Source organism: Rattus rattus, chromosome 4 (assembly GCF_011064425.1).
Source record: "Rattus rattus isolate New Zealand chromosome 4, Rrattus_CSIRO_v1, whole genome shotgun sequence".
NCBI classification, from domain to species: Eukaryota; Metazoa; Chordata; class Mammalia; order Rodentia; family Muridae; genus Rattus; species Rattus rattus.
In genome coordinates, this window is record NC_046157.1 from 4182449 (window position 1) to 4209383 (window position 26935).

The 26935-nt window shown below is 42.1% G+C and overlaps 1 protein-coding gene across 6 annotated transcripts in view; it reads left to right on the forward strand.

Moving 5' to 3' along the window:
* Positions 1-26935, forward strand: part of LOC116898681 (protein HIRA) — a 105314-nt gene that overhangs the window by 59025 nt on the left and 19354 nt on the right. For all 6 annotated transcript variants that reach the window (XM_032899935.1, XM_032899937.1, XM_032899934.1 and 3 more), the window contains 4 exons: positions 21803-22004; positions 22773-22877; positions 24472-24620; positions 26530-26691. In XM_032899935.1, the coding sequence (XP_032755826.1) occupies positions 21803-22004; positions 22773-22877; positions 24472-24620; positions 26530-26691 (618 nt within the window). The remainder of the gene's footprint in view (positions 1-21802; positions 22005-22772; positions 22878-24471; positions 24621-26529; positions 26692-26935) is intronic.

Sequence of the window (26935 nt, forward strand, 5' to 3'; positions counted from 1 at the left end):
CTATTATAAATAAGGCTGCTATAAACATAGTGGAGCCTGTGTCTTCGTTGTATGTTGGAGCATCTTTTGGGTATATGCCCAGGAGAGGTATAGCTGGGTCCTCAGTTAGTACTATGTCCAATTTTCTGAGGAACCTCTAGACTGATTTACAGAGTGGTTGTACCAGTCTGCAATCCCACCAACAATGGAGGAGGGTTCCTCTTTCTCCACATTCTTGTCAGCATCTGCTGTCACCTGAATTTTTGATCTTAGCCATTCTGACTGGTGTGAGGTGGAATCTCAGGGTTGTTTTGATTTGCATTTCCCTGATGACTAAGGATGTTGAGCATTTCTTTAGGTGTTTCTTGGCATTCTTCAGTTGAGCATTCTTTGTTGACTTCTGGTTTGCTGTATATTGCTTTTACTGTGATTAGGTATGAATTTGTGATCTTTCCCACACTTTTATCATGAAGGGTTGTTATATTTTGTCAAATGCTTTCTCAGCATGGAATGAGATGATCATGTGGTTTTTTTCATTGAGTTTGTTTATATAGGGTATTATGTTGATGGATTTCCATATATTGAAACATCCTTAAAGATGGATGATCATTCTGATGTGTTCTTGGATCCAGTTTGCAAGAATCTTACTATTTTTGCATCGATATTCATGAGGGAAATTGGTCTGAAGTTCTTTTCCTTTGTTGGGTCTCTGTGTGGTTTAGGTATAAGTGTAATTGTGGCTTCATAGAAGGAACTGGGTAGTGTTTCTTCTGTTTCTATTTTGTGGAATAGTTTGGAGAGTATGGGTATTAGGTCTTCTATGAAGGTCTGATAAAGATCTACACTAAACCCATCTGGTCCTGGACTCTTTTTGGTTGGGAGACTTTTAATAATTGCTTCTATTCCTTTAGGAATTATGGGACTGTTTAGATGGTTTATCTGATCCTGCTTTAACTTTGATACCTAATATCTTCTAGAAAATTGTCCATTTCCTCCAGATTTTCTAGTTTTGTTGAGTATAGGCTTTTGTAGTAGGATCTGATGATTTTTTGAATTTCCTCGATTTCTATTGCTATGTCTCCCATTTCATTTCTGATTTTGATAATTTGGAAACACTCTCTGTGCCTTCTGGTTAGTCTGGCTAAGGGTTTATGTATCTTGTTGATTTTGTCAAAGAACCAGATCCTGCTTTTGTTGATTCTTTGTAAAGGTTTCTTGGTTTCTACTTGGTGTATTTTAGCCCTGAGTTTGATTATTTCCTGCCTCCTGCTCCTCTTGGGTGTATCTGCTTCTTTTTGTTCTAGAATTTTTAGGTGTGCTGTCAAGCTGCTAATGTATACTCTCTCCAGTTTCTTTTTGGAGACACTCAGAGCTATGAGTTTTCCTCTTAGCACAGCTTTCATTGTGTCCCATAAATTTGGGTATGTTGTACCTTCATTTTCATTAAATTCTAAAAAGTTTTTAATTTCTTTCTTTATTTCTTCCTTGACCAGGTTATCATTGAGTAGAGCATTGTTCAGTTTCCATGTATATGTGGGCTTTCTGCTTTTTTTTTTTTTTTGTTGTATTTTTTGTTATTGAAGACCAGTCTCTGTCCATGGTGATCTGATAGGATGCATGGGATTATTTAAATCTTTTTGTATCTGTTGAGGCCTGTTTTGTGATTGATTATATGGTCAGTTTTGGAGAAGGTACCATGAGGTGCTGAGAAGAAGGTATATTCTTTTGTTTTAGGATGAAATGTTCTATAAATACCTGTTAAATCCATTTGGTTCATAACCTCTTGTTAGTTTCACTCTCTGTTTAGTTTCTGTTTCCATGATCTGTCCATTGCTCAGAGTGGAGTGTTGAAGTCTCCCCTTATTATTGTGTGTGGTACAATGTATCCTTTGACCTTTAGTAAGGTTTCTTTTATGAATGGGTGTTCCCTTGCATTTGGAGCATAGATGTTCAGAATTGAGAGTTCATCTTGGAAGATTTTGCCTTTGATGGGTATGAAGTGTCCTTCTTTATCTCTTTTGATAACTTTCGGTTGAAAGTCAATTTTATTTGCTATTAGAATGGGTATTCTAGCTTGTATCTTGGGACCATTTACTTGGTAAATTTTTTCCCAGCCTTTTACTCTGAGGTAGTGTCTGTCTATGTCACTGAGGTATGTTTCCTGTATGCACCAAAATGCTGGGTCATTTTTATATATCCAGTTTGTTAGTGTATGTCTTTTCATTGGGTAATTGAGTCCATTGATTTTAAAAGATAGTAAGGATTCGTGATTGTTTCCTGTTATTTTAGTTGTTAGAGGTGGAATTATGTTTGTGTGGCTATCTTCTTTTGAGTTTGTTGAAAGATGTTTAATTTCTAGCTTTTTCTGTGGTGTAGTTTCCCCATTAGGTGTTTTAACTATTATGTGACAGGAGGAATTCTCTTCTGGTCCAATCTATTTGGAGTTTGGAGGCTTCTTGTATGTTTATGGGTATCTCTTTCTTTAGGTTAGGGAAGTTTTCTTCTATAATTTTGTTGAATATATTTACTGGCCTTTTAAGTTTGGAGTCTTCACTTTCTTCTATACCTATTATCCTTAGGTTTGATCTTCTCATTGAGTCCTGGATTTCCTGTATGTTTTGGGCTAGGAACTATTTGTGTTTTACATTATCTTTGACAGTTGTGTCGATGTTTTCTCTGGTATCTTCTGCCCCTGAGATTTTCTCTTCCATCTCTTGTATTCTCTTGGTGATGCTTGTATCTATGACTACTTGTCTCTTTCTTGGGTTTTCTATATCCAGGGTTGTCTCCCTTTGTATTTTCTTTATTGTTTCTATTTCCATTTTCAATTCATTTACCTGTTTGGTTGTGTTTTCCTGTAATTCTTTCAGAGATTTTTGTGCTTCCTCTCTAAGGGCTTCTACTTGTTTACTTGTGTTTTCCTGCATTTCTTTAAGGTAGTCCTTTATGTCTTTCTTAAAGTCCTCCATCATTATCAAGAAATGTGATTTTAAATCTAAATGTTGCTTTTTTGGTGTGTTTGGATATCCAGTATTTTCTTTGGTGGGAAAACTGGGCTCTGATGATTCCAAGTAGTCTTGGTTTCTGTTGCTTAGGTTCCTGCGCTTGCCTCTAGCCATTGGGTTGTCTCTGGTGTGTGCTTGTCTTGCTGTTTCTGAGAGTGACTTGACCCTGCTGTAGGCCTCTGTGTCAGCACTCCTGTAGACCTGTTTTCCTGTTTTCTTCCAGCTTTTCTGAGAACAGATGTTCTGATTTCAGGTGTGTTGGCGCTCCTGGAGACTGTCTTCCAGCTCTAGGTCTGGGCAGGAATCAAAGGGTCCTCCCCCTGATTGCTCGTGTAGGTCCTTGCACCCAGCGGGCACAGTTGTCACAGTTGTCAATTCCCTCTTGGTTCTGGACTGTGGGCAGAGGGTAGTCTCCTCTGACTTCTCAGGAGTATCCACACTTCTTAGGGTTCCAGCTCTCTCCCCAACGGGATTTGGGTGCAGGGAGCTGTTTGGCCAGTTCAGTTCGGTCCTGGGCGCAAACCAGAACCGCGGGTACCGGCAGTTGTCTATTCCTATATCCCTGTGTCCAGAGGCACTGTGCAGTTTCCCCTTGGACCAGGGCTGTGGGCAGAGGTGTACAGAGGTGGCAGTCTGTCCTGCGGTCTCAGGATGTCTGCACTCCTGGGTGGTCAGCTCTCTTCCCCATGGGGTTTGGGTGCAGGGAACTGTGGGACGGTATCAGCTCACTTCTGGGCAGACACGCCCCCTTTTTAAAACATGAACTTCGACCTAACAATTATTATAACAAATGTTATAGTCTAAAGTTCAAACACATTTTAGCAATTTTGAAGTGGAATTCAGTACAAACCAAATAAAATTTACAACGTAACAAACATGTCCGCCTAGAACTGCGGGGACCCTTGATCCTTCCATAGCAGGGCTTTCTCCTGCAGTGCCTCTCTAAGTCCTCAAGGTCGTCACCTTCAGCTTCACAAATCTGTCTCTTTTCTGGGCTCTGGTGATGCTGCAGGCTCTTCCTGAGCTGATGTGGTAGTGGCAGCAGAGACAGCTGCAGGGACCACAGGAGCTGGGGTGGCTACAGCCACAGCTTCTCCCCATTCTCCCTTTTCTTTTCTTAAAAACTCCAAGACCCTCACGCCATATGTGCAGTCTCCACTTCCATGGAAAGACTATGGCCTTTGAGTTGTTCTGATTAAAGAACAGTGCTGCTTCTGTAGATACCTGTCTTTCTTTTATCCATCAATCCCAATCTAACAAAGGTTACCAAGACAGATCATGAAGACCGTAAACAAGCACATGAAAAACTCACAGAGAAACACCCAAATTAAATGACATTGTTGAGTTTCAAACTCCAGACAAGCGGCTGAAGTGCCTATATCTAACATTGTCAAAGCAGACCTGGCCTCCGGGTTCTTCTCCCAGCATCTCTCAGTCCCATCTGTTACAGGGTAAGACTGGCATACCCCACCCTCTACCCTGAACTCTCCAATCCAGGGGCTGGGCTGCCCTCCCCTAGAGGTTCTTCCTCAAATAATCCAGACATCTTGGTTACCTGCAGCACCTGGTTCCCCTCTCTTTCCCCTCCCCCTATACCCACAAGGCTCAGGGTCCTGACCACTTTGGGCTCTCCCAGAAGTGTCCGCCTCTGACTGTGCTCTCCAACATCTGCATAGTAAAGTTTCTCCTACACCATACTGAGAAGCAGTCATGTCCTTTTCTCTTTTTATTTCTTTTTTTCATTCAGCATTGCAGATCAAATGTACCTAAAAACATCTACAGAATCTTCCACACCAACATCACTGTGCTGTTTAACTTGTAGAGCATACTGGCATGAGAGCACGTTGGTAGGAGGCTGTGTTAGCTGTGTGGACTATGGTGTGTGTTGGAGGTGGGGGCAGCAGTCCCTAGGCAGGCCTGAGGGAGAGAGAGTAAAAGCTAGCAGAGAGCAAGCAAGGGCATGTGCGTTCCTTCTCTTTCTGTTCTTAGCTGGGATGCGCTAACTTAATTTCCTGCCTGGCCTTTACCTCAAGAATGTACTATAACCTAGAATTGCGGTTAGTCAAATCAACATTCTTCCCTCAGTTGTTTTTTTAGGAGCATTTGTTACAGCAACAGAAATAAAACAAGTGTAGAATTCACATTCTTCTTAGCTTCCCCTGAAGTTTTTACTAAAACATATCATGAGCTGGGACAAAAAGGAAATTTTTTCTAAATATCAGAAAACTTCTTTTATCTTGATCTGACCACAAACAAATAAATCAAGAAATCAAGGAACTACAAAAATATACAAACTCATTGAAATTAACAAAATTATTATTGACAAGTGAGTCCATAAAAAATTCATAGATTTTAATGAAAATGAAATCACAACATACCAAAACCTATATAAATAACAGTATTTCTTAGAGGAAAGTTTAGAGCAGCAAGGACCTACCTTATAAAAAATAAAAGAAGGCGGCAGCCGTCTTCCAGTAACTCGCCAAAATGACGGACACAAAAGGAAAGAGGAGAGGCACTAGGTACGTGTTCTCTAGGCCTTTAGGAAACATGGAGTTGTTCCTTTGGCCACGCACATGCGAATCTACAAGAAGGATGATATTGTAGACAGCAAGGGAATGGGCACTGTTCAAAAAGGAATGCCCCATAAGTGTTACCACAGCAAAACTGGAAGAGTCTACAATGTCACCCAGCATGCTGTGGGCATCATTGTAAACAAGCAAGTTAAGGGCAAGATTCTGGCCAAGAGGATCAATGTGAGGATTGAGCACATCAAGCACTCGAAGAGCAGAGACGGCTTCCTGAAGCTGGTGAAGGAGAACGATCAGAAGAAAAAGGAAGCCAAAGAGAAGGGCACCTGGGTTCAGCTGAAGCACCAGCCTGCGCCACCCAGAGAAGCCCACTTTGTGAGGACTAACGGAAAGGAGCCTGAGCTGCTGGAGCCCATTCCATACGAATTCAATCACCTAATGGACAAAAAGGAAATAAAGGATCCAGACTGCAAGGTGTTTTCCTTAGGTTGAAGTGTTCCCTGAGAGAAAATGTTAAAACAAATTTTCATTGTCTTTCTTGTTCAAATTTTACTAATTGTTCTTCTAAATGACATTGCTTAGTGGGCAGAAAATATACTCTTGATTAGAAAATAGCCAATAAATAAATGAATGAATGAATGAATGAATGAATGAAAAAAAAAAACCTCAAATGAATAACAATGTGCCTTAAGGGGTTGGGAAAAACAACAAGCATGAGCAAATTCCCAAATCAGCAGACAGAAATAATTAATATCATCATTGCACTAAGTAATGAAAAGAAAATACAAAAAAAGACCTAAACTAAAACAAGAGTTGGTTCTTTGAAAAGACAAGCAAGACTGACAAACCATCAGCTAAACTAACAAGAGCATACCCATCAGCAAGAGTGAGGAGAACAGGAGGTCATGGCAACAGATGTCAGTGAGATCCAGAAAGGCACTAGGACATAAACTGGAAAACCTCAAAAAAAACGACGGGTTTCTAGATACTTAAGCCAAGATGAGATAAATAATTTAAACAGATTGATAATAAGCAATGAGATTGAAGCAGTAATAAAAATATATCTCTAAAGTCATAATGAAAATCCAAGCACAGAGAAATCTTCAGTTTTGCAGAATTATACCAGACATGGAGCTAACAATTTGGATCAACAGGTAAAAAGTACTTCGTCCAATCCTGAAATCCTGAGTTCAATCCCCTGGCAATCACAGGATACAAGAAGAGAATCTACCCCTGAACTTTATATACATAAGGTGACATACACATGTCCACAGTAACACACATACTACACTAAATAAATAAATCACTAAAATAAACGATTTAAGCTCGACACCACCCTAGTCAGCTATCAAGAAAACACACACACACACACACACACACACACACACACACACACACACACACACACACACACACACACACACACATATATATATATATATATATATATATATATATATATCCCTTTCACTGTTTGTGAGTGTAAACTAGCACAGCCACCAGGAAACTCAGTTAACTACCACATATGCCACTCCTGGGCAAAGACCAAAAGGACCTACACATTCATGTTTATTTATGCTGTCCAATGGCAGATGAATCCTGTTTCATATATACGATGGCATTTTACCCAGCTATAAAGAAAAATGAAGTTATAAAATTTACAAGAAAATGGATGGAAGGAGAAAATAATATATATTAAGTAAGGCAACCCAGGCTCACAGTAACCACTTCTCTCTCAAATGCAGATCCTAGCTTTTAATTTTTATATATCTGTATTCATGAAAGAATGAGTATGGAGTCAAAGAAAGAAGTCCACGAAAGGAGAAAAAAACAGATAAAAAGACAGGAGGAGGGAAGTACAATCCATGTGACATGAATGTGGAAGAGGGATACTAGAAGTCAAAAGGTTAAGCAAGATGAAAGCAGAGAGATGGAAGAAAGAAGTGTAGGACCAATTAAACTTAAGGGTGTACAGAAAAGTCATAATTCTTACCACTGAACCAGAAAGAGACCACATTAAGACAGAAGATATTACCTATAAAGACAATGTATCCAAGAAGACCCTAAAAACCCTCTAAACCACCCCCCAATTCTGAGGGCCACTGTTAGATTTAATACTCCTGCCTTGACTGGTTCTCCAATGAAGCCACCTAGTGGCCTCAAGGGAAAAGCTATGTCTGCCCCTCCCACAATCCATGGAATACTAGGCCTGGGACCAACTTCTCTGCCATGTTTCTGAAAGACCAGTTGGGTTTTGCTAGCACTCAACTCTCAATAGAGCCAAACTTTTCCAAGTGGTTTAACTTCAAAAGTTAACAACACCTACATGTCTCAGAACAAAGAATTTTTGTCTTGAACTGATGTGGCCATCAAAACTCAAGGTCCTTTGCTACCTGTCACCTAATATTTACAGTATGATTAAGCCCACTCCCTAGATTGTTTTGTTCACCCACAGATTTCAGGTCCTGGGTGCTATGAAGTATCATACATTTTAAAGATCTGGGTTTGTTTGTTTGTTTGCTTGCTTGCTTGCTTTTTGCTTCTTTGGAAACCGAGATAGTCCTCTGTGGCCCTGGCTAGCCTAGTGTCTACTGTCTATGTTAAGAAGATAGAAGACAGACAGGACCATCCCAGTCTCCATCTGCACCTGAGAGCTAAGGCTGTCCCACAGTCCTCTGGACACAAAACCTGCCCCTAGAGAGCTAGTCTCCCACAAGTGATCTGACTTCTAAGCCCAGGTGAGAACGCACTTTTGCTCCATTAACTGTCCAAAGAGGGACCTGCCAGGAGAGCACAGGGCACAGGAACCATGAAGCAGCCTGGGACAGGATCTTTCTGGTCTCCATCTGCATCCCGAGCTATGGCTGTCCCACAGCCCCTCACAAGCCAAAGCCTGCATGGAGAGAGCTGGTCTCCCAGGAGTGCTCTCACTCCTAAGATCACAGACTCACAGGCCCACAGGAGGAAGAAGCTCCAGTCAGAGACAGCAAGACCATAAGAGATGAGCAGATGGTGAGAGGCAAGTGCAAGAACCTAAGCAAGAGAAACCAAGAACACTTGACATCATCAGAACACAGTTCTCCCATCTCGGCAATCCCTAGATACCACAACACAATGGAAAAGCAAGATTTGGATTTCAAATCACATCTCATAATGATGATAGAGGACCTAAAGGAGGACAAAAATAACTCCCTTAAAGAAATACAGGACAACACAGGTAAACAAGCAGAAGCCCTTAAAGAGGAAACGCAAAAACCCCCTAAATAGTTATGGAAAACACAATCGAACAGGTGAAGGAATTGAACAAAACCATCCAGAATCTAAAAATGGAAATAGAAACAATAAAGATATCACAAAGGGACACCAACCTGGAGACAGAAAAACTAGGAAAGAGATCAGGAGTCACAGATGCAAGCATCACCAACAGGATACAGGAGATTGAAAGGCAATCTCAGGGCAGAAGATGCCACAGAAAACATTGCCACAAGAGTCAGAGACAATGCAAAATGCACAAAGCTGCTAACCCAAAACATTCATAGAATCCAGGGCACAGTGAGGAGACCAAACCTAAGCATATGAGGGATAGAGGAGAGCAAAGACTCCCAGCTCAAAGGACCAGTAAATATCTTCAACAAAATTATACAAGAAAACTTCCCTAACCTAAAGAAAGAGATGCCCATAAACATACAAGAAGCCTACAGAACTCCAAATAGATTGGGCCAGAAGAGAAACTCCTCCTGTCACATAATAGTTAAAACACCAAATGCATAAAACAAAGAAAAAATATTAAAAGCAGTAAAGGGAAAAGGTCAAGTAACATATAAAGGCAGACCTATCAGAATCACACCAGACTTCTTGCCAGAGACTATGAAAGCCAGAAGATCCTGGGCAGATGTCATACAGACCCTAAGAGAACACAAATGCCAGCCCAGGTTACTGTATCCAGCAAAACTCTCAATTAACATAGATGGAGAAATCAAGATATTCCATGACAAAACCAAGTTTACAAAATATATTTCTACAAATCCAGACCTACAAAGGATAATAGATGGAAAACTCCAACACAAGGAGAGAAACTACAACGTACAGAAAGCAAGAATATAATTTCCTTGCAATGAAACCAAAAGAGAGACAAACCAACATATTTCCACCTCTAACAATGAAAATAACAGGAAGCCACAATCACTATTCCTTAATATCTCTCCACATCAACGGACTCAATTCCCCAATAAAAAGACATAGACTAACAGACTGGATATGTAAAGAGGATCCAGCATTTTGCTGCATGCCGGAAACACACCTCAGAGATAAAGACAGACACTACCTCAGAGTAAATGGCTGGAAAACAACTTTCCAAGCAAATGGCCTGAAGAAACAAGATGGAGTTGCCATTCTAATATCAGATAAAATTGACTTTCAACCAAAAGTCATCAAAAAAGATAAGGAAGGACACTTCATATTCATCACAGGAAAAAACCACCAAGATGAACTCTCAATCCTAAATATCTATGCTCCAAATACAAGGGCACCTATATACATACATACATACATACATACATACATACATACATATATATATATATATATATATATATATATATATACATAAAAAACCTTACTAAAGCTCAAAGCACACATTGCACCTCACACGATAATAGTAGGAGATTTCAACACCCCACTCTCATCAATAGACAGATCATGGAAACAGAAATTAAACAAAGACATAGAGAAACTAGCAGAAGTTATGAACCAAATGGATTTAACAGATATTTATAGAACATTCCATCCTAAATCAAAAGGATATACCTTCTTCTCAGCACCTCATGGGACCTCCAAAATTGACCATATAATCGGTCATAAAACAGGCCTCAACAAATAGGAAGATAGAAATAATCCCATGCATCCTATCAGATCACCATGCACCAAGACTGGTCTTCAATAACAACAATAATGACAGAAAGCCCACATATATGTGGAAGTTGAACAATGCTCTACTCAAGGACAGTTTGGTCAAGGAAGAAATAAAGAAATTAAAGACTTCTTAGGATTTAATGAAAATGAAGATACAACATACCCAAACTTATGGGACACAATGAAAGCCGTGCTATGAGGAAAACTCATAGCTCTGAGTGCCTGCAGAAAGAAACAGGAGAGAGCATATGTCAGCAGCTTGACAGCACACCTAAAAGCTCTAGAACAAAAAAAAAGAAGCAAATACACCCAGGAGGAGTAGAAGGCAGGAAATAATCAAACTCAGAGCTGAAATCAACCAAGTAGAAACAAAAGGACCATAGAAAGAATCAACAGAACCAAAAAGTTGATTCTTTGAGAAAATCAACTAGATAGATAAACCCTTAGCCAGACTAAAGAGAGGACACAGAGAGCGTGTCCAAATTAACAAAATCAGAAATGAAGAGGAGACATAACTACAGATTCAGAGGAAATTCAAAAAATCATCAGATCTTACTATAAAAGCCTATATTCAACAAAACTTGAAAATCTGCAGGAAATGGACAATTTCCTAGACAGATACCAGGTACCGAAGTTAAATCAGGAACAGATAAACCAGTTAAACAACCCCATAACTCCTAAGGAAATAGAAGCAGTCATTAAAGGTCTCCCAACCAAAAAGAGCCCAGGTCCAGACGGGTTTAGTGCAGAATTCTATCAGACCTTCATAGAAGACCTCACACCAATACTATCCAAAGTATTCCACAAAATTGAAACAGATGGAGCGCTACCGAATTCCTTCTATCAAGCCACAATTACTCTTATACCTAAACCACACAAGACCCAACAAAGAAAGAGAACTTCAGACCAATTTCCCTTATGAATATTTACGGAAAAATACTCAATAAAATTCTGGCAAACCAAATCCAAGAGCACATCAAAACAATCATCCACTATGATCAAGTAGGCTTCATCCCAGGCATGCAGGGATGGTTTAATATATGGAAAACCATCAACGTAATGCATTATATAAACAAGCTGAAGGACAAAAACCACATGATCATTTCATTAGATGCTGAGAAAGCATTTGACAAAATTCAACACCCCTTCATGATAAAAGTCCTGGAAAGATCAGGAATCAAGGCCCATATCTAAACATAGTAAAAGCAATATACAGCAAATCAGTAGGTAATATCAAACAAAATGGAGAGAAACTTGAAGCAGTTCCACTAAAATCAGGGACTAGACAAGGCTGCCCACTCTTTTCCTACTTATTCAATATAGTACTCAAAGTCCTAGGCAGAGCAATCAGACAGTGAAAGGAGGTCAAAGGGATACCTATTTGAAAGGAAGAAATCAAAATATCACTATTTGCAGATGATATGATAGTGTACTTAAGGGACCCCAAAGGTTCCACCAGAGAACTACTTTACCCGGTAAGCAACTTCAGCAAAGTGTTGGGGTATAAAATTTACTCAAACAAATCAATAGCCTTCCTCTACTCAAAGGATAAACAGGTTGAGAAAGAAATTAAGGAAATGTCACCCTTCACAATAGTCCCAAATAATATAAAATATCTTGGTGTGACTTTAACCAAGCAAGTGAAAGATCTGTATGATAAGAACTTCAAGTCTCTGAAGAAAGAAATTGAGGAAGATCTCAGAAGATGGAAAGATCTCCCATGCTCATAGATTGGCAGGATTAATATAGTAAAGATGGCCATTTTGCCAAAAGCAATCTACAGATTCAATGTAATCACCATCAAAATTCCTACTCAATTCTTTATAAATATAGAAAGAGCAATTTGCAAATTCATTTGGCATAACAAAAAACCCAGGATAGTGAAAACTATACTCAGTAATAAAAGAACTTCTGGGGGAATCACCATCCCTGGCTTCAAGCAATATTACAGAGCAATAGTGATAAAAACTGTATGGTATTGGTACAGAGACATGCAGATAGATCAGTGGAATAGAATTGAAGACCCAGAAATAAACCCACACACCTACAGTCATTTGATTGTTGACAAAGGAGCCAAAACCATCCAATGGAGAAGAGATAGCATTTTCAGCAAATGGTGCTGGTTTAACTGGAGGTCAGCATGTAGAATGCAAATTGATCCATTCTTATCACCATGTACAAAATGTAAGTCCAAGTGGATCAAGGACCTCCACATCAAACCAGATACACTCAAACTAATAGAAGAAACAGTGGGGAAAAGTCTCGAACACATGGGCACTGGGGAAAATTTCCTGAAGAAAACACCAATGGCTCATGCTCTACGATCAGGAATTGACAAATGGGACCTCATAAAACTGCCAAGCTTCTGTAAGGCAAAGGACACTGTCATTAGGACAAATCGGCAACCAACAGATTGGGAAAAGATCTTTACCAATCCTACATCTGATAGAGGGCTAATATCCAAAATATACAAAGAACTGAAGCAGTTAGACTCCAGATAGCCAAACAACCCTATTAAAATATGGGGTACAGAGCCAAACAAAACATTCTGAGCTGAGGATTATCGAATGTCCAAAAAGCACCTAAAGAAATGTTCAACATCCTTAGTCATCAGGGAAATGCAAATCAAAACAACCCTGAGATTCCACCTCACACCAATCAGCATGGCTAAGATCAAAAAACTCAGGTGACAGCTGATGCTGGTGAGGATGCGGAGAAAGAGGAACACTCCTCCATTGTTGTGGGATTGCAAACTGGTACAACTACTCTGGAAAGCAGTGTGGAGCTTCCTTAGAAAATTGGACATTCCATTACCTGAGGACCCAGCTATACTTCTCCTGGGCATACAAAAGGTTCTCTAACATACAACAAAGACACATGCTCCACTATGTTCATAACAGCCTTATTTATAATAGCCAGAAGCTGGAAAGAACCCAGATGCCCTTCAATTGAGGAATGGATTCAAAAAATGTGGTACATCTACACCATGGAGTACTACTCAGCTATCAAAAAGAATGACTGTGAAATTCATAGGCAAATTGAATGAACTAGAAAATATCATCCTGAGTGAGGTAACTCAATCACAGAAAAACGAACTTCCTATGCACTCATTGATAAGTGGATATTAGCTAAAAATCTGGAACAAACCAAGATGCAATCCACAGCCCACAAGGAAGCTCAAGCAGGTTGACCAAAATGTGGATGCTCCCATTCCTTTTTAAAAGGGGAAACAATATCCATAGGAGGGTATATGGAAGCAAAGTTTAGAGCAGAGACTCAAGGTATGGCCATTCAGGGCATGCCCGACATGCGGCCCATATATATACAGCCACCAAAAATGGATACGATTGATGAAGCTAAAAAGGGACCGGATATAGTTCTCTCCTGAGAGACACATCCAGAGCTTGTCCAATACAGAGGTCAATGCTAACAGCAAACCACTGAACTGAGACACTCTTTGTGGGGTATTAGAGGAAGGATTGAAAGAGTTGAAGGAGCTTGCAACCCCATTAAGAACAACAATGCCAACCAACCAGAGCTTCCAGGGACTAAACTACTACCGAAAGGCTATACATGGACTGACTCAGCACTACAACTGCATATGTAGCAGAGAAAAGCCTTGTTGGGGCACCAGTGAAAGCGGAACCCCTTGGTCCTGCCAAGGTTGGACCTCCAGTGCAGGGGAATATGGGGGAGCACTAAGGGGGATGTATGGGGTGAATACCCGTATGGGGGAGTGGGAGGGGATAGGGGGCTTATGGACAGGAAACCGGGAAAGGGAATAACATTTGAAATGTAAGTAAAGTAATATATGTAATAAAAAAAATGAATAAGGGGGACATGTATTTATATTACAAAGGCGTCCACATAGTATTAGTGACATTCTTCTATTGACATTTAGAGTGAAATATTTTAAGCCATAAAAAAATCTTTTTTAAAAAGGGGGTCTGAATATTATTGGCATTCTTGTTGTTCCTTTAAATGCCCTTGCCTCTCCCAAGAGGTTGGTTTTCTCTTTTCTGTTCTGTTCTGTTCTTTTTTCTTTTCCTTTCTTTCCTTTTCTCTTTTCTTTTCGTTTTTCACCCTATTCTCTTGAATCTTAGCACCCATGTAAATTATTCCACCCTTGTATAGGTTTGTAAACTTGCCCAGAAGTGAGACCACTGTTGAAGTACCACAAAGGTTTGGGGGAGGGAGTGTTCACTCTGGTGCTTGTGGAGTCTGCTGTCCTCACAGGATCCTAGCTCTAGAGCACAGCATATTACTGGGCTGCAGGGCTGTCCTGGGAGATAGTTCCTAAGCTGATTGGGAACTCTGGATTCTCTCGTTCAGGTTGTGATGTTTTGTTTGCTCTCCCCTTTTTTTCTCTTTTGTAAAGTTGATTTACTAGACCCAGGAACGACCCTTCAGTTACATAAATTTGTTTTAAGAAACAAACAAACAAACAAAAAAAAAAAAGAAAAAAGAAGAGGAAAGAACGGGGCAGCGGGAGGCTTTGGGCATGGTAGATTGCATCTGCAGTTCATTTCTGCTGTAGTCTTGAAATGGTAGGTACCAGTGGGTTTGGTGTGTGAATTTTCTTACCTGAAACCTCTACAACTTAACTTTCCTGTCAGGAGGGTCTCAGTTTACCTGGGCTTTCAGGTTATTGATTACACCTGTATTTGGTATGTGCATGCTTAAAATTGTAATATCCTTGATAGCTTGTATCCCTAGTCAATATGAAGTAATTGCTTCATCACTTCTGACTAATTTTCATTTGAGGTCTATTTTGTCAGATGTTAGAGTAGTTATGCTGTGCTCCAGTTTTTTTTTCTTTCTTTCTTTTTCTTTTTTTCTGTTTTCTTTTTTTCGGAGCTGGGGACCGAACCCAGGGCCTTACGCTTTCTAGGCAAGTGCTCTACCACTGAGCTAAATCCCCAACCCCTGTGCTCCAGTTTTTGGAATCACTTTTTCTATCTTTTCACTCCAAGGTAGTGAGGATGAAGTGTGTTTCTTGGAGGCAACAGGTGTGTGGGTCCTGTTTTTCAGTCTGTTTGTGTCTTTTGGGGGAATTGAGACCATTATTTAATATTCAGTTATTATCAAAAAGTACGTGCTAATTCTTGTTAGTTTGCTGACTTTGTAATATTTGATGTTTTCCTCATTCTGTTTTTCTTGTTTACTGCTTTAGCTTCCTTCATTGTTTTTCTATAGCTTTTTAGATGTATTTAACATTTTCTTTAGTTGCACAATTTTTTTCTTGTATCCTCTGTAGAAGGATACTATAGGGCTTAGTTAGTGCTCACAAATTCCTTAAGTTTTTATCATGGAAAGTTTTTCTTTCTCCCTTAGTTGTGACAGTTTATCTGGATATAGTAATCTTGCTTGGTATGCTTTTCTTTTAGAACTGGAAAATATATTTCCAAGACCTTCTGCCATGTAAAATTTCTGTTACAATACTTTGTTATGAATGTGAGCCCGCCTACATTTATGTGTAAGTTAGCATTCCTCATTTCCATGATCTTTGTGCTTAGTGTTTCAGTTTTAATGTGGTGTGGGATTTTATTTTCTGTTCTTGTCTGTTTGGTGTTCTCTGTGTCTCATGTGTCTGGATAGGTATCTTTTGAAGTATGGTGAATTTTCTGCTATGAGTATATTGAAAATATTTTTTAATGCCTCTGGCATGGAATTCTATGCTTATAATTTGGCATTTTCACAGTGTCCAAACATCTTGTATATTCCATTGGTCATTTTTATTAGTTTGTCTAAATGAGTATTCATTTCTCTTTAAATCCTCATGCCATATTCCTAATAATTCCTTCTGTTGATGAGGCTTTCCACTGCTCTTTTTGTTATTAAATAAAAAAAAAATTCCTTTACTTATTATACTCAGAATTCTCTAAAGGAACAGAACTGATATAATGAGTGGATATATATGTGTGTGTTACCATGTCTGTCTCTTGTCAAGAATCTGGTAGCTCCCTCCCATGAGGTTCGAGGTCTGGTGCTGAAGTCTTGGAGGACTCTTGAGACCAGCCTGTCTTCAGTCTCCATTGGAATCCTGAAGAACCTTCTTTTACACTGTTTTGGATAGGCTGACTGACCAGAGAGCTCTCAGGATCCATCAGTTTTCAACTCCTGTCCTCCATCCTAGTGCTGGGCATCTGATGTGGGTTCTGAGGATTTTAGTCTTGTGCTTACACAGAAAGCACTCTTACCTTGTGAGCTGTCTCCCCAGGGAACCCAGGTTTTCCTGCTTGCATAGTACATTTTACCAGTTGATCTCTTCAGCTCTCTTGTGTTTATCTCAGAAAATATTTACTTTCTTTTTTGTCTTGTGGAATGGGGTCTTGCTGGCCTACAACTCCCTGTGCTCTTGCCTCAGTATCTCAAAGATTGGCATCACAGATAAGTACCACCATGCATGGCTCTATGGATTCCTAGATTATATATTGTTTGTTTTAGATGGAATGTTACTTTACTTTCCAGGTTTGTTCCATACTTGAAGTATTTCCATTCACCCAAGAAGTTCAGTAGGAAGGGTAATGTCTTTTGCTCTTGTAGGTGAGATGAGTTTTTGATAGGGGTTGCTTTTTAAGAGAGCAAAAAGATTTATTTGGGCTCACAGTTGCAGAGTTCTCACTGAACTGTGCTAGAGCAGCCTGGAAGGAGCTGGAAAAAATTATTCTGGTGTGCCAACAAGAACAGAACAATTAATTTGGCATGACAATTTCTTCTTGAAAAGAGGATATCATGTTAATGGGAACCTCATCTAGCAGTTTGTCCCTGCGTGTGTTTTGACACCAGATGAATGAAAAAAATCAAAGGGAAAGGACACGGCTGTTTCTAGGTGTTGGGGAGAAGCTAAAAGTATGACTAGAGGTATAAACATTTGGGAGAGTCTAGAGTGGACATGATCCTGAACCATGTGGGGAAAGGTGGGGGATGGGAAGGGAGAGGGGGAGAGAAAGGGACTGGGCAGCAGCCAAGAGGGCTAAGGGTAAGACTGGCAGGTAACCAATATGGTTAGATTATAGTAGAGAAGGGCAGCTGCAGGGACGGAAGCCCAGCCCAGTATCTGGCAAGGAACAGTTTAGGGCAGGGGGCAGGCGGCAGCCAGGAGGACCTGTAACAAGAAGGGACTGAGGGATGCTGGGAGAAGCTGGTAGCCATGTCCACTTTGATTGTCACTGGGCATTCAGCCATTTGTCCTGGGTTTGAGACCTAATATGCCATTCAACCCAAGTAGACCAAGCAAGTTCACAGGTAGGAACTTCACTTAGTTTTTATTTTCTAAGATAGGTGGTTCCTGGGTCTCATTATTGCTGGGAAGGAACTTGACCTCACAGTCTAATGCAATTGCAGATGCATGAAGGGCACGGCTATGGAAGAGACTAGGATTTGGGCAAAGAGGCAAATCATATGTTGGGGAGGTTTATGGAATATTGACCCTGGATGGGTTAGCTACCTTTGATAGGAAAAAGCGTTTTCACAAAGAGTAGTTCACAGTATGGCAGGTAGAAAGCAGTCACTTCAAAGATAGCTCTGCACCCTGCCCATTTTTTTTTTTTTTTTTTTTTGTGGTTTGAATATATTATGTCTAGGCATGGATATTTGTTATTGAGTGTTCTCTAAACAGCCTGGATCTACAGTTGGCTTTCTTTCCTTGGTTTTGGAAAGTTTTTTGCTATTATTATTCTCAGTTGTTATAATTGTTGCCATTACTATATTATCACTTTAACTAATGGCTGTAAAACTAATCTGATAGTTTCAGAACTTCTATAATGTCCAGATCTGATCCTGCTTTTTAAAAAATTAATTATTTCATTTATTTACATCTCAAATGTTGGCCCCCTTCTCAGAACCCCCTCCACCAAACCTCCTCCCCATCTCCCTCCCATTTATCTCTAAGATGGTGGTTCCCCCACCCACCCACTCATGCCCACCCCTCCCCTCTAGCATCCCCTTTCGCTGGGGCATCAAGCCTCCACAGGACCAATTGTATTCCCTGCCACTGAAGTCAGATGAGGCAGTCCTCTGCTACATATGTAGCAAGGGCCACAGCCCAACCCATGCACACTCTTTGGTTGGTTGCTTAGTTGTTTCTGGGAGCTCTGAGGGGTCCTTTTACTTGATAGTGTTGTTCTTCCTATGGGGTTGCAGTCCCCTTCAGCTCCTAAAGTCCTTACCCTAACTCTTCCATTGGGGTTCCTGGGCTCAGTCCAAAGGTTGGCTGTAAGTATCTGAATCTGTCTTAGTCACGTGATGCTAGAGCCTCTCAGAGAACAGCCAGGCTCCTCTCTGCAAGCACATCTTGGCATCAGTAATAGCGTTGGGATTTGGTGTCTACGCATGGGATGGATGCCAAGGTGGGGCAGTCTCTGGATGGCCTTTCTTTCAGTCTCTGCCCCATTTTTTTTTTTTTTTTTTTTTTTGGGTCCCTGTATTTCCTTTAGACAGGAGCAATTCTGTGTTGAAAATTTTGAGATGGGTGGGTGGTCCCATCCCTCAGCTGAGTGCCATATCTATCTACTTGAGGAGGTCTCTTCAGGTTCTATCTCTCCTCTGTTGGGTATTTCAGCTAATGTTATCCCTATTGGGTCCTGGGAGCCTCCTACATCCCTGGTGTCTAGAACTCTCTAGTGGTTTCCTCATACCCCACTCCACACTGCTGCATATTTCTATTGATTCTCCTGGTTCTCCTGTCTCCTCCATACCTGATCCTGCCTCTTTTTCCCCCCTACCCACCCATTCTAAGTGGGATTGAAGCAACCATACTTGGACCTTCCTTCTTGTTAAGCTTCATATGGTCTGTGAGTTGTATCATGGGTATTCTGAGCTTTTGTGCTAATGTCCACTTATCAATGAGTACATACCATGTATGTCATTATGGGTCTGGGTTACCTCACTCAGGATGATATTGTCTAGTTCCATCCATTTGCCTACAAAGTTCGTCAAGTCATCATTTTTAATAGCCGAGTAGTATTCCATTATGTAAATGCACCACATTTTCTGTATCCATTCTTCTGTTGAAGGACATCTGGGTTGTTTCCAGCTTCTGGCTATTATAAATAAGACTTCTATGAACATAGTGGATCATATGTCCTTGTTATATGTTGGAGCATCTTTTAGGTGTATGCCCAGGAGTGGTATAGCTGGATCGTCAGGTAAAACTATTTCCATTTTTTTGAGGAACTGTCAGATTGATTTGAAAACTGGTTGTACCAGTTTGCAATTCCACCAGCAGTGAAGGAGTGTTCCTCTTTCTCCATATCCTTGACAGCATCTGCTGTTGCCTGAGTTTTTTTTGATCTTAGCCATTCTGACTGGTGAGAGGTGGAATTTCAGAGTTGTTTTGATTTGCATACACTGATGACTAAGGATGTTGACCATTTCTTTAGGTGCTTCTTGGCCATTGGAGATTCCTCAGTTGAGAATTCTTTTGTTTGGCTTTGTAGCCCATTTTTCAATAGGGCTATTTGGATTTCTGGAGTCTAACTTCTTGAGATCTTTGCATGTTTTGGATATTAGCCCTCCATTGGATGTAGGATTAGTAAAGATCTTTCCTAATCTGTAGGTTGCCATTTTGTCCTAATGACAGTGTCCTTTGCCTTATAGAAGCTTTGCAACTTTATGAGGTTCCATTGTCAATTGTTGATCTTATTAGAGCCTGAGCCATTTGTGTTCTGTTCAGGAAATTTTCCCCTGTGCCCATGTGTTTGAGGCTCTTTTCCACTTTTTTCTTCTATTAGAGTCAGTGTATCTAGTTTTATGTGGAGGTCCTTGATCTACTTGGACTTGAGCTTTGTACAAGGAGATAAAAATGGATCAGTCTGCATTCTTCTACATGCTGACCTCCAGTTAGACCAGTACCATTTGTTGAAGATGCTTTCTTTTTTCCACTGTATGGTTTTGGCTTCTTTGTCAAAGGTCAAGTGATCATAGGTGTGTGGGTTTATTTCTGGGTCTTCATTTCTTTTCCATTGATCTACCTGCCTGTCTCTGTACCAATACCATACAGTTTTTAATCATAATTGCTCTGTAATATGAGGTCAGGGATGCTGATTTCCCCCAGAAGTTCTTTTATTGTTGAGAATTGTTTTAGCTGTCCTGGGTTTTTTGTTTTTCCATACGAAGTTGAGAATTGGTCTATCTCTGTGTAGAATTGAGTTGGACTTTTGGTGGGGATTGCATTGAATCTGCAGATTGGTTTTGGTAAGATGGCCATTTTTACATGTTTATCCTATCAACACATGAGCATGGGAGATCTCTCCATTTTCTGGGGTCTTCTTCAATTTCTTTCTTGAGAGACTTGAAGTTCTTGTCATAAAGATCTTTCACTTGCTTGGTTAGAGTCACACCAAGATACTTTATATTATTTGTGATTATTGTCGTTTCCCTAATTTCTTTCTCAGCCTGTTTATCCTTTGAGTAGAGGAAGGATACTAATTTGTTTGAGTTAATTTTATATCTAGCCACTTTGCTTAAGTTATCTATTACGTGTAGGAGTTCTCTGGTAGAATTTTTGGGGTCACTTATATATACTGTCGTATCCATCAATAGTGACCCCTTGACTTCTTCCTTTCCAATTTGTATCCCTTTGATCTCCTTTTGTTGTCTAGTTGTTCTAGCAGGAACTTCAAGTACTATATTGAATAAGTAGGGAGAGAGTGGGCAGCCTTGTCTTGTCCTTGACTTTAGTTTTCCTGAGGGCTTTAGAGAATGGAAGGGTTGTTTCAAACTGATTGCTTTTCCCTAAGCCATGGAATTTTCTCCATCTTTGACTAAAACCTAGTAGGGTCCGTGGATGTCAAAACGATGTGTGGGGACCCTCATGTCAATAGCTCCAGCAGTTTTCACTGAAGCTTGCCCACACTCAGGGTCTAGCAAGTAGCTGGCACTGTCACCTTTTGATGGGTCCAGAAAGAGTTCCTGCTTTCCAGTTTTCAGCTATTGTTATTTAGCATCTCAAGCTCATTGTTAAAGTAGAAACCAGAAGCTCTCTCTTTACACTGTTTAGAAAATCTTGAGAAGAGTGATTTTGTTAAAAACACATACAGGGTTTAGAAAGATGGCTTGGGGTTAAGAGTTCTTGTTGTTATTACATAGGACCCATGTTCAATTCCCAGTACCCACAGGATGGCTTCTTACAACTGTCTGTAACTCCAGTTCCAGTGAGTCTGGCCTGGAGGGCACCAGACACACACATGATACTTAGATACACATGTAAGCAAAATACTACCCACACACATGAAACAAATAAAAATCTAGAGAGAGAGAGAGAGAGAGAGAGAGAGAGAGAGAGAGAGAGAGAGAGAGAGAGAGAGAGAGAGAGATATCATAGAATGAATGGCTTTGCTTTGTAGACAGAATTACAGATGTCTTTGATTTCAGGTTGAAAGAGCAGAACCTCGTCAAGGAGCTGAGGTCCCGGGAGCTGGAGAGTAGTAGTGACAGCGATGAGAAGGTCCACCTGGCCAAGCCCTCCTCACTGTCCAAGCGCAAACTTGAGCTTGAGGTGGAGACGGTGGAAAAGAAGAAGAAAGGCCGCCCTAGGAAGGATTCCCGTCTTTTGCCCATGTCTCTGTCCGTCCAGGTGAGGACTGTAGTCTGTCTTGCCTGCCCCATCCAGACTCCTTGGGAGGCCCTTGTGTGTGGAGGGTGTCTTATTAGTGTGAGAGCTTAGACACACCATTCATTGTACCATGTAGGCTGTGTTCTTTCAGACCTGTCTGCCGCTCATAGAAACTTTGAGTAGGCCTGTTAAGACTTTCTGGGAGACAAAAAAGAAGTGCCCATTTACTTCATACAGGGTACCAACAGCTCAACGAAATGACTCCATATATGTCCCGCTTGGATTACTTAAGGAGCATGAGCAAAGAGTGCATATATTCAAAAGCACTCCACTGGAAAGTGCCAGCCCTAGCAGACTTAGTACTCTGACCCACTCCTTAAGACCATGTAGCCTGGTGGTGGGAGGGAATGTTGTCTGGAATGTCAGGTTGAGGGAATGTTAATAGCCCCATTTTTGGTACTGTAGACCCAGCTATCACTGTATTGTTTTGCTTATTTCGTTGCCATGACGTGGGGCCAACATATTCTGTAGGTCACCACAGCAGTCTCTGCTCCATGATGGCGAGATGGCACTCAGAGGAAATAGCTACACCACAACTGGTCCCCTGATGTCAGCCCCCTCATCTGTCAGGTGGGGATCCTTGTAGCATTCCCTTGTGCTTTCTGCCTTCCAGAGCAGGCAGACATGCCTTGGGAACAGGCCCAGCCTCACCTTAGGTCCTTACCTCTGGGTAACCTACTTACCCATGTAGTGTTTAGGTGGAGCTCAGGGTATTTCTGGCTCTTTTAGTCTCCAGCTGCCCTGTCTGCAGAGAAGGAGGCCATGTGTCTGTCTGCACCAGCACTTGCATTGAAGCTGCCAATTCCAGGCCCGCAGAGAGCATTCACCCTCCAGGTGAGGACTGGGACCCCTACCACCTTCTTACAAGAGCATACATTCCTTTTCCCCTAATATAGTCTCACCTTGGGGACTCCATCTTCTTCTGGAGGGATACTAGCTGACGGGGGTCATGTCTCTTCCTCTCTTTAATTTTGCTTTTAAGTCTCAGCTGCTAGGGCTGCCCTTACCGTCCAGTCTGGATACCAACTCTTTCAAGACCTGACCTGTGTCCTCTCGCACATCTTCCACTCCCCTTGACAGCGTCAGGCTGGGCACCCATGGCACATAAGTCTGTGTTCTGCCGTGGCCTCGCTGTTCTTAGCTGCCTCTCAAGACCTGGCTTATAATAAGAGATTCCTTCTTATGTTTCTTTTTAGTTTTATTTTCTTTTCATTTTACGAGTATGAATATTTTGCCCGTACCTATGTATGTATACCACATGCTTGCTTGTTTCCCCGAGGTCAGAAGACGGCATCGGGTTCTCTGGAGTTGGAGTTACACATGGTTGTGAGCTGCCATGTGGGTGCTGGGAGTTGAGTCAGGTCCTCTGCACGGGCAACACATGCTTTAAACCACTGAGCCATCTCTGTAGTCCCAAGAGTAGAGTCTTTTAACCATGAAATTATTCAAACAGTGTTAGGCTAAATAATCCTTTATATGCAAATGCCCCTCATCCTTTGGCCCAGCATCTGTGTCCATGCCTCTCCCATTATAGGGGCATTTCACTCAGCTATTATTTCACTGTACACCTCCTTAGACAACCTCGTTGGACTCTGTATTTGTGTCATTTTTCCCTGGCCACATGGGGTGGTGTTGCAGTGCTTGAGAACCATATCTTCCAGCCGTAGTATGTGTGGGTCATGCTGCACAAGGGTTACGCAGGGACAGCACACACATGATTTGCTCATGTATGTCTGTGCCTGTGCGTGCGTGTGCACGTGCTCATTCTTTGTGTGTGTGTGTTGGGTATTTTCAGCAGGCAGTGTCTCAAAACTCTTAAGTTCTATTAGCTCTTCCTCAGGTGTCTTCAGCTCTCGGTACCACGTGGAGCCATCTTGGTTTCTGGTGTCATGGAGAATGTAGCTCCTTGCTCTTAAGCAGCCTCTACTCCAGTTCACCTACTTACACTCATGTAATTGGCCAGCTTTTCTGCCTGGTGTCCATACAGAACCCAGCGTCTACAGATCAGCTCTGTAGATCTGTACAAGGCTGAATCCATCTCATGCCAGGCATTGAACTAGATCATGGCAATATGGGCTATGCAGTGCCACAGTATTACACAGGGAAGCTTGTTAATGTGGAGAGCACCATGGGTTTTTTATAGGCTCCTCTCTTAGCAGACATTGCAGCCTTTGGTGGTCCTTCAATCTGAGGCTTATTTCCAAGTCCATGGCTGTAGTCTCGGGCAAGTTAAACCTCTGTGAGATGACAGCCCCAGGCCCTGTCACCCTTCTCTGGTGGCTAGTCAGCTAGTCTGCTTCTTTGTTGTCTTTGCCCTGCCTCAGAGCCCAGGTTGTCATACAGTCCCTGAATGTCCCATATCTCCAGGAACTGCCACATGAACAGACCCATTGCTACCTGAAGTCATGTGTTGCTTTCCTCCATCCAGGTGAGCTCTGACCCCTCCATGTACATTGAGGTGGAGAATGAAGTGACATCTGTTGGGGGGATAAGACTGAGTCGCCTGAAGTGCAACCGTGAAGGGAAGGAGTGGGAGACAGTGCTCAGCAGCCGTGTCCTCACTGCTGCCGGCAGCTGGTAAGAGCCATGGTGGACGGCACCAGCACAGTTATGGAGTATAACCTGTGAGAGGGGAACAGTTCCTGGGGCCTTTAGAATGTTGATTCACCATCTCAGTCCCTACTCTGTTAGTGTCCTTGCCTTATACTGTTGGAGGTAGGCTTTGAGCTTGGGGTTACCCAGTCTAGCAAGACCCCTGCCTGAGGTTTGCCTGCCTCTCCCTGGCCTGGGCAGGTCCTTTCCCTGGACCCTGGACTTTCATCTACCGTGCTGGGTAGGATGGACCGATGGTGCTGCAAGCCTTAGCCCTGCTGACTAGGGAGGTGGGATTGTGGGTGGGGGCTTGTCTTCGTTCAGTGCAGTCACCCAGGGCCTTCTTATAGCAGCGCAAGGGTCTCATCCTTCTTGGCTTACTTGAAAAAGATAACCAGCACTTCCTCTTAAGGTACCCAGCAGTCTCTTGTTTACAACTGTCTATTTTCAAAGTATGAACAGAGGAAAACTTTGAACGGGACCCAGTAGCAGGGAAGAAGTGCTCTTTGATGATGTGACTGTGTTCCATCATTTCTTATGACCATCCGTGTAGCAGATAGGGCTTTGCAACAACAGTGATCTCTCAGAAAACAATTTTGGTTAGATCCTTGGTTGCCTGCCTTGAGGTCATGTGTCAATGCCTCTTACCTAACTGGCTAGGTAGATCTTCAGATTCCCTTGAACCCAAGTGAGTTTATAGTATTAGGTCCTGAAAGATCCCACAGTTCTGTTTCTCCTTGAGATTTTCCCCCTGGTACAGATCACTGAGTTTTAAGTCCTCGTTTCCTGAGCATTTGGTATTGTTGTTGATACCAATTATATGTCTCTGGTCCTAAGGCAAGTGGCATGTTCCAGCAGAAGTCCAAGGATGTCAGCACAGACTTTCCTGTAGCAATATAGCTTCAGGAATGGGAGCTTCTCCTATACAGGCCAACCCTACAAAGGTCCCTGTCCAGTGTTGCAGCCCATGTCACAGCTTCATTACTGGGAACTGGCTAAAGAAAGGCCCAGACCATGAGAGATGATTAGACAGAACACAGTTAAATCAGAGAGCACCCTCCCTGCGACTAGGTCCTGTTCAAAGTTTTCCTCTGTTCATGTTTGAAATAGACATTTAGAAACATGAGTGTCTTCCTTGCACTCCGTCCTTAAAGTGGAAGAGTTTGGAGTACTCTCAAGCAGGGGAAATTGCCCTGGTGCTTTCCCTGACTCTGGATTTTCATCCAACGTCCTGGGTGAGACGGGCTGATTATACAAAGCAGACTAAGCCCCTGACTCACTAGGGCTCTGTATGTCTTGCTAGGGTGTTAGGAACTCGTGCTCATGGCCTGGCTGCTGGTTGTAGGCTTCCTTGAGGACCACATCTCGATCAGGGGTGCTCTTCTGAAGCACTCCTTGCTCATGGAGTGGCACCTCTCCTGTCCTAGCCCCGACAGCCTGGCGTGCTCAGCTGGTGTTCCTGTAGCAGCTGGTACTAGTGCTCTACTCTTCTCCCAGCCTATTCTCTGAAGTCTTGTCTGGACTTTCCTGACTAGTTGTAGCCAGGAGCCTGTCACCTGGGCACCCTGGTCTTATCTGATGAGTTAGGCACATGTTTTGGGTGACCATCATGGTGAGTAACTTTGTGAAGTACCTGCACCCCTTGGTCAGTATCAGTGTGAACAGCACTTTGGGTGAACTGGGGAAAACAGAAGTCCATTTGTAAGTGCTCAAGCAGGCTTTCTGCCTTGTTGTCCCCCTGCCCTGGTGCTTGCATAGTCCTTTCCTTGCCATCCCAGTAACAGCACCTGCTCAGTGCAAATGTATGAGGGAGGCCCCTCAAGGCCCTGGAGGAAGTCAGGCTCTGCATCATTGACCTGGCCCCTGTGACGCCTTCCCTCCTCTTCCCTTGCAGTGATGTGGTATGTGTTGCCTGTGAAAAGAGGATGCTGTCGGTGTTCTCTACCTGTGGTCGCCGTCTCCTTCCCCCCATCCTCCTTCCATCTCCAATTTCTACTTTGCACTGCACGGGCCCCTACGTCATGGCACTCACCGCTGCAGCCACACTGTCTGTCTGGTGAGAGGCAGGCACAGGCTGAGGCCTCCGGGCTATGTAGGGGTTGGGTGGGCCCAAGAGCAGTTAGCATTGTTCCCTGGTAATGAGATGTCCTTTAGTAGAGGGTGGCTACACTCCTGTTTTTCTCAGGGTGGGTATGGGTGTTGGGAGTGGCTCGGTGGATCTGCTGCCTGGATTTTCTTCTGTAGATTTGAGCAAAATAGGGTGGGGAAATAGACAGGGACCAGGATGTTGGGTAGTGAAG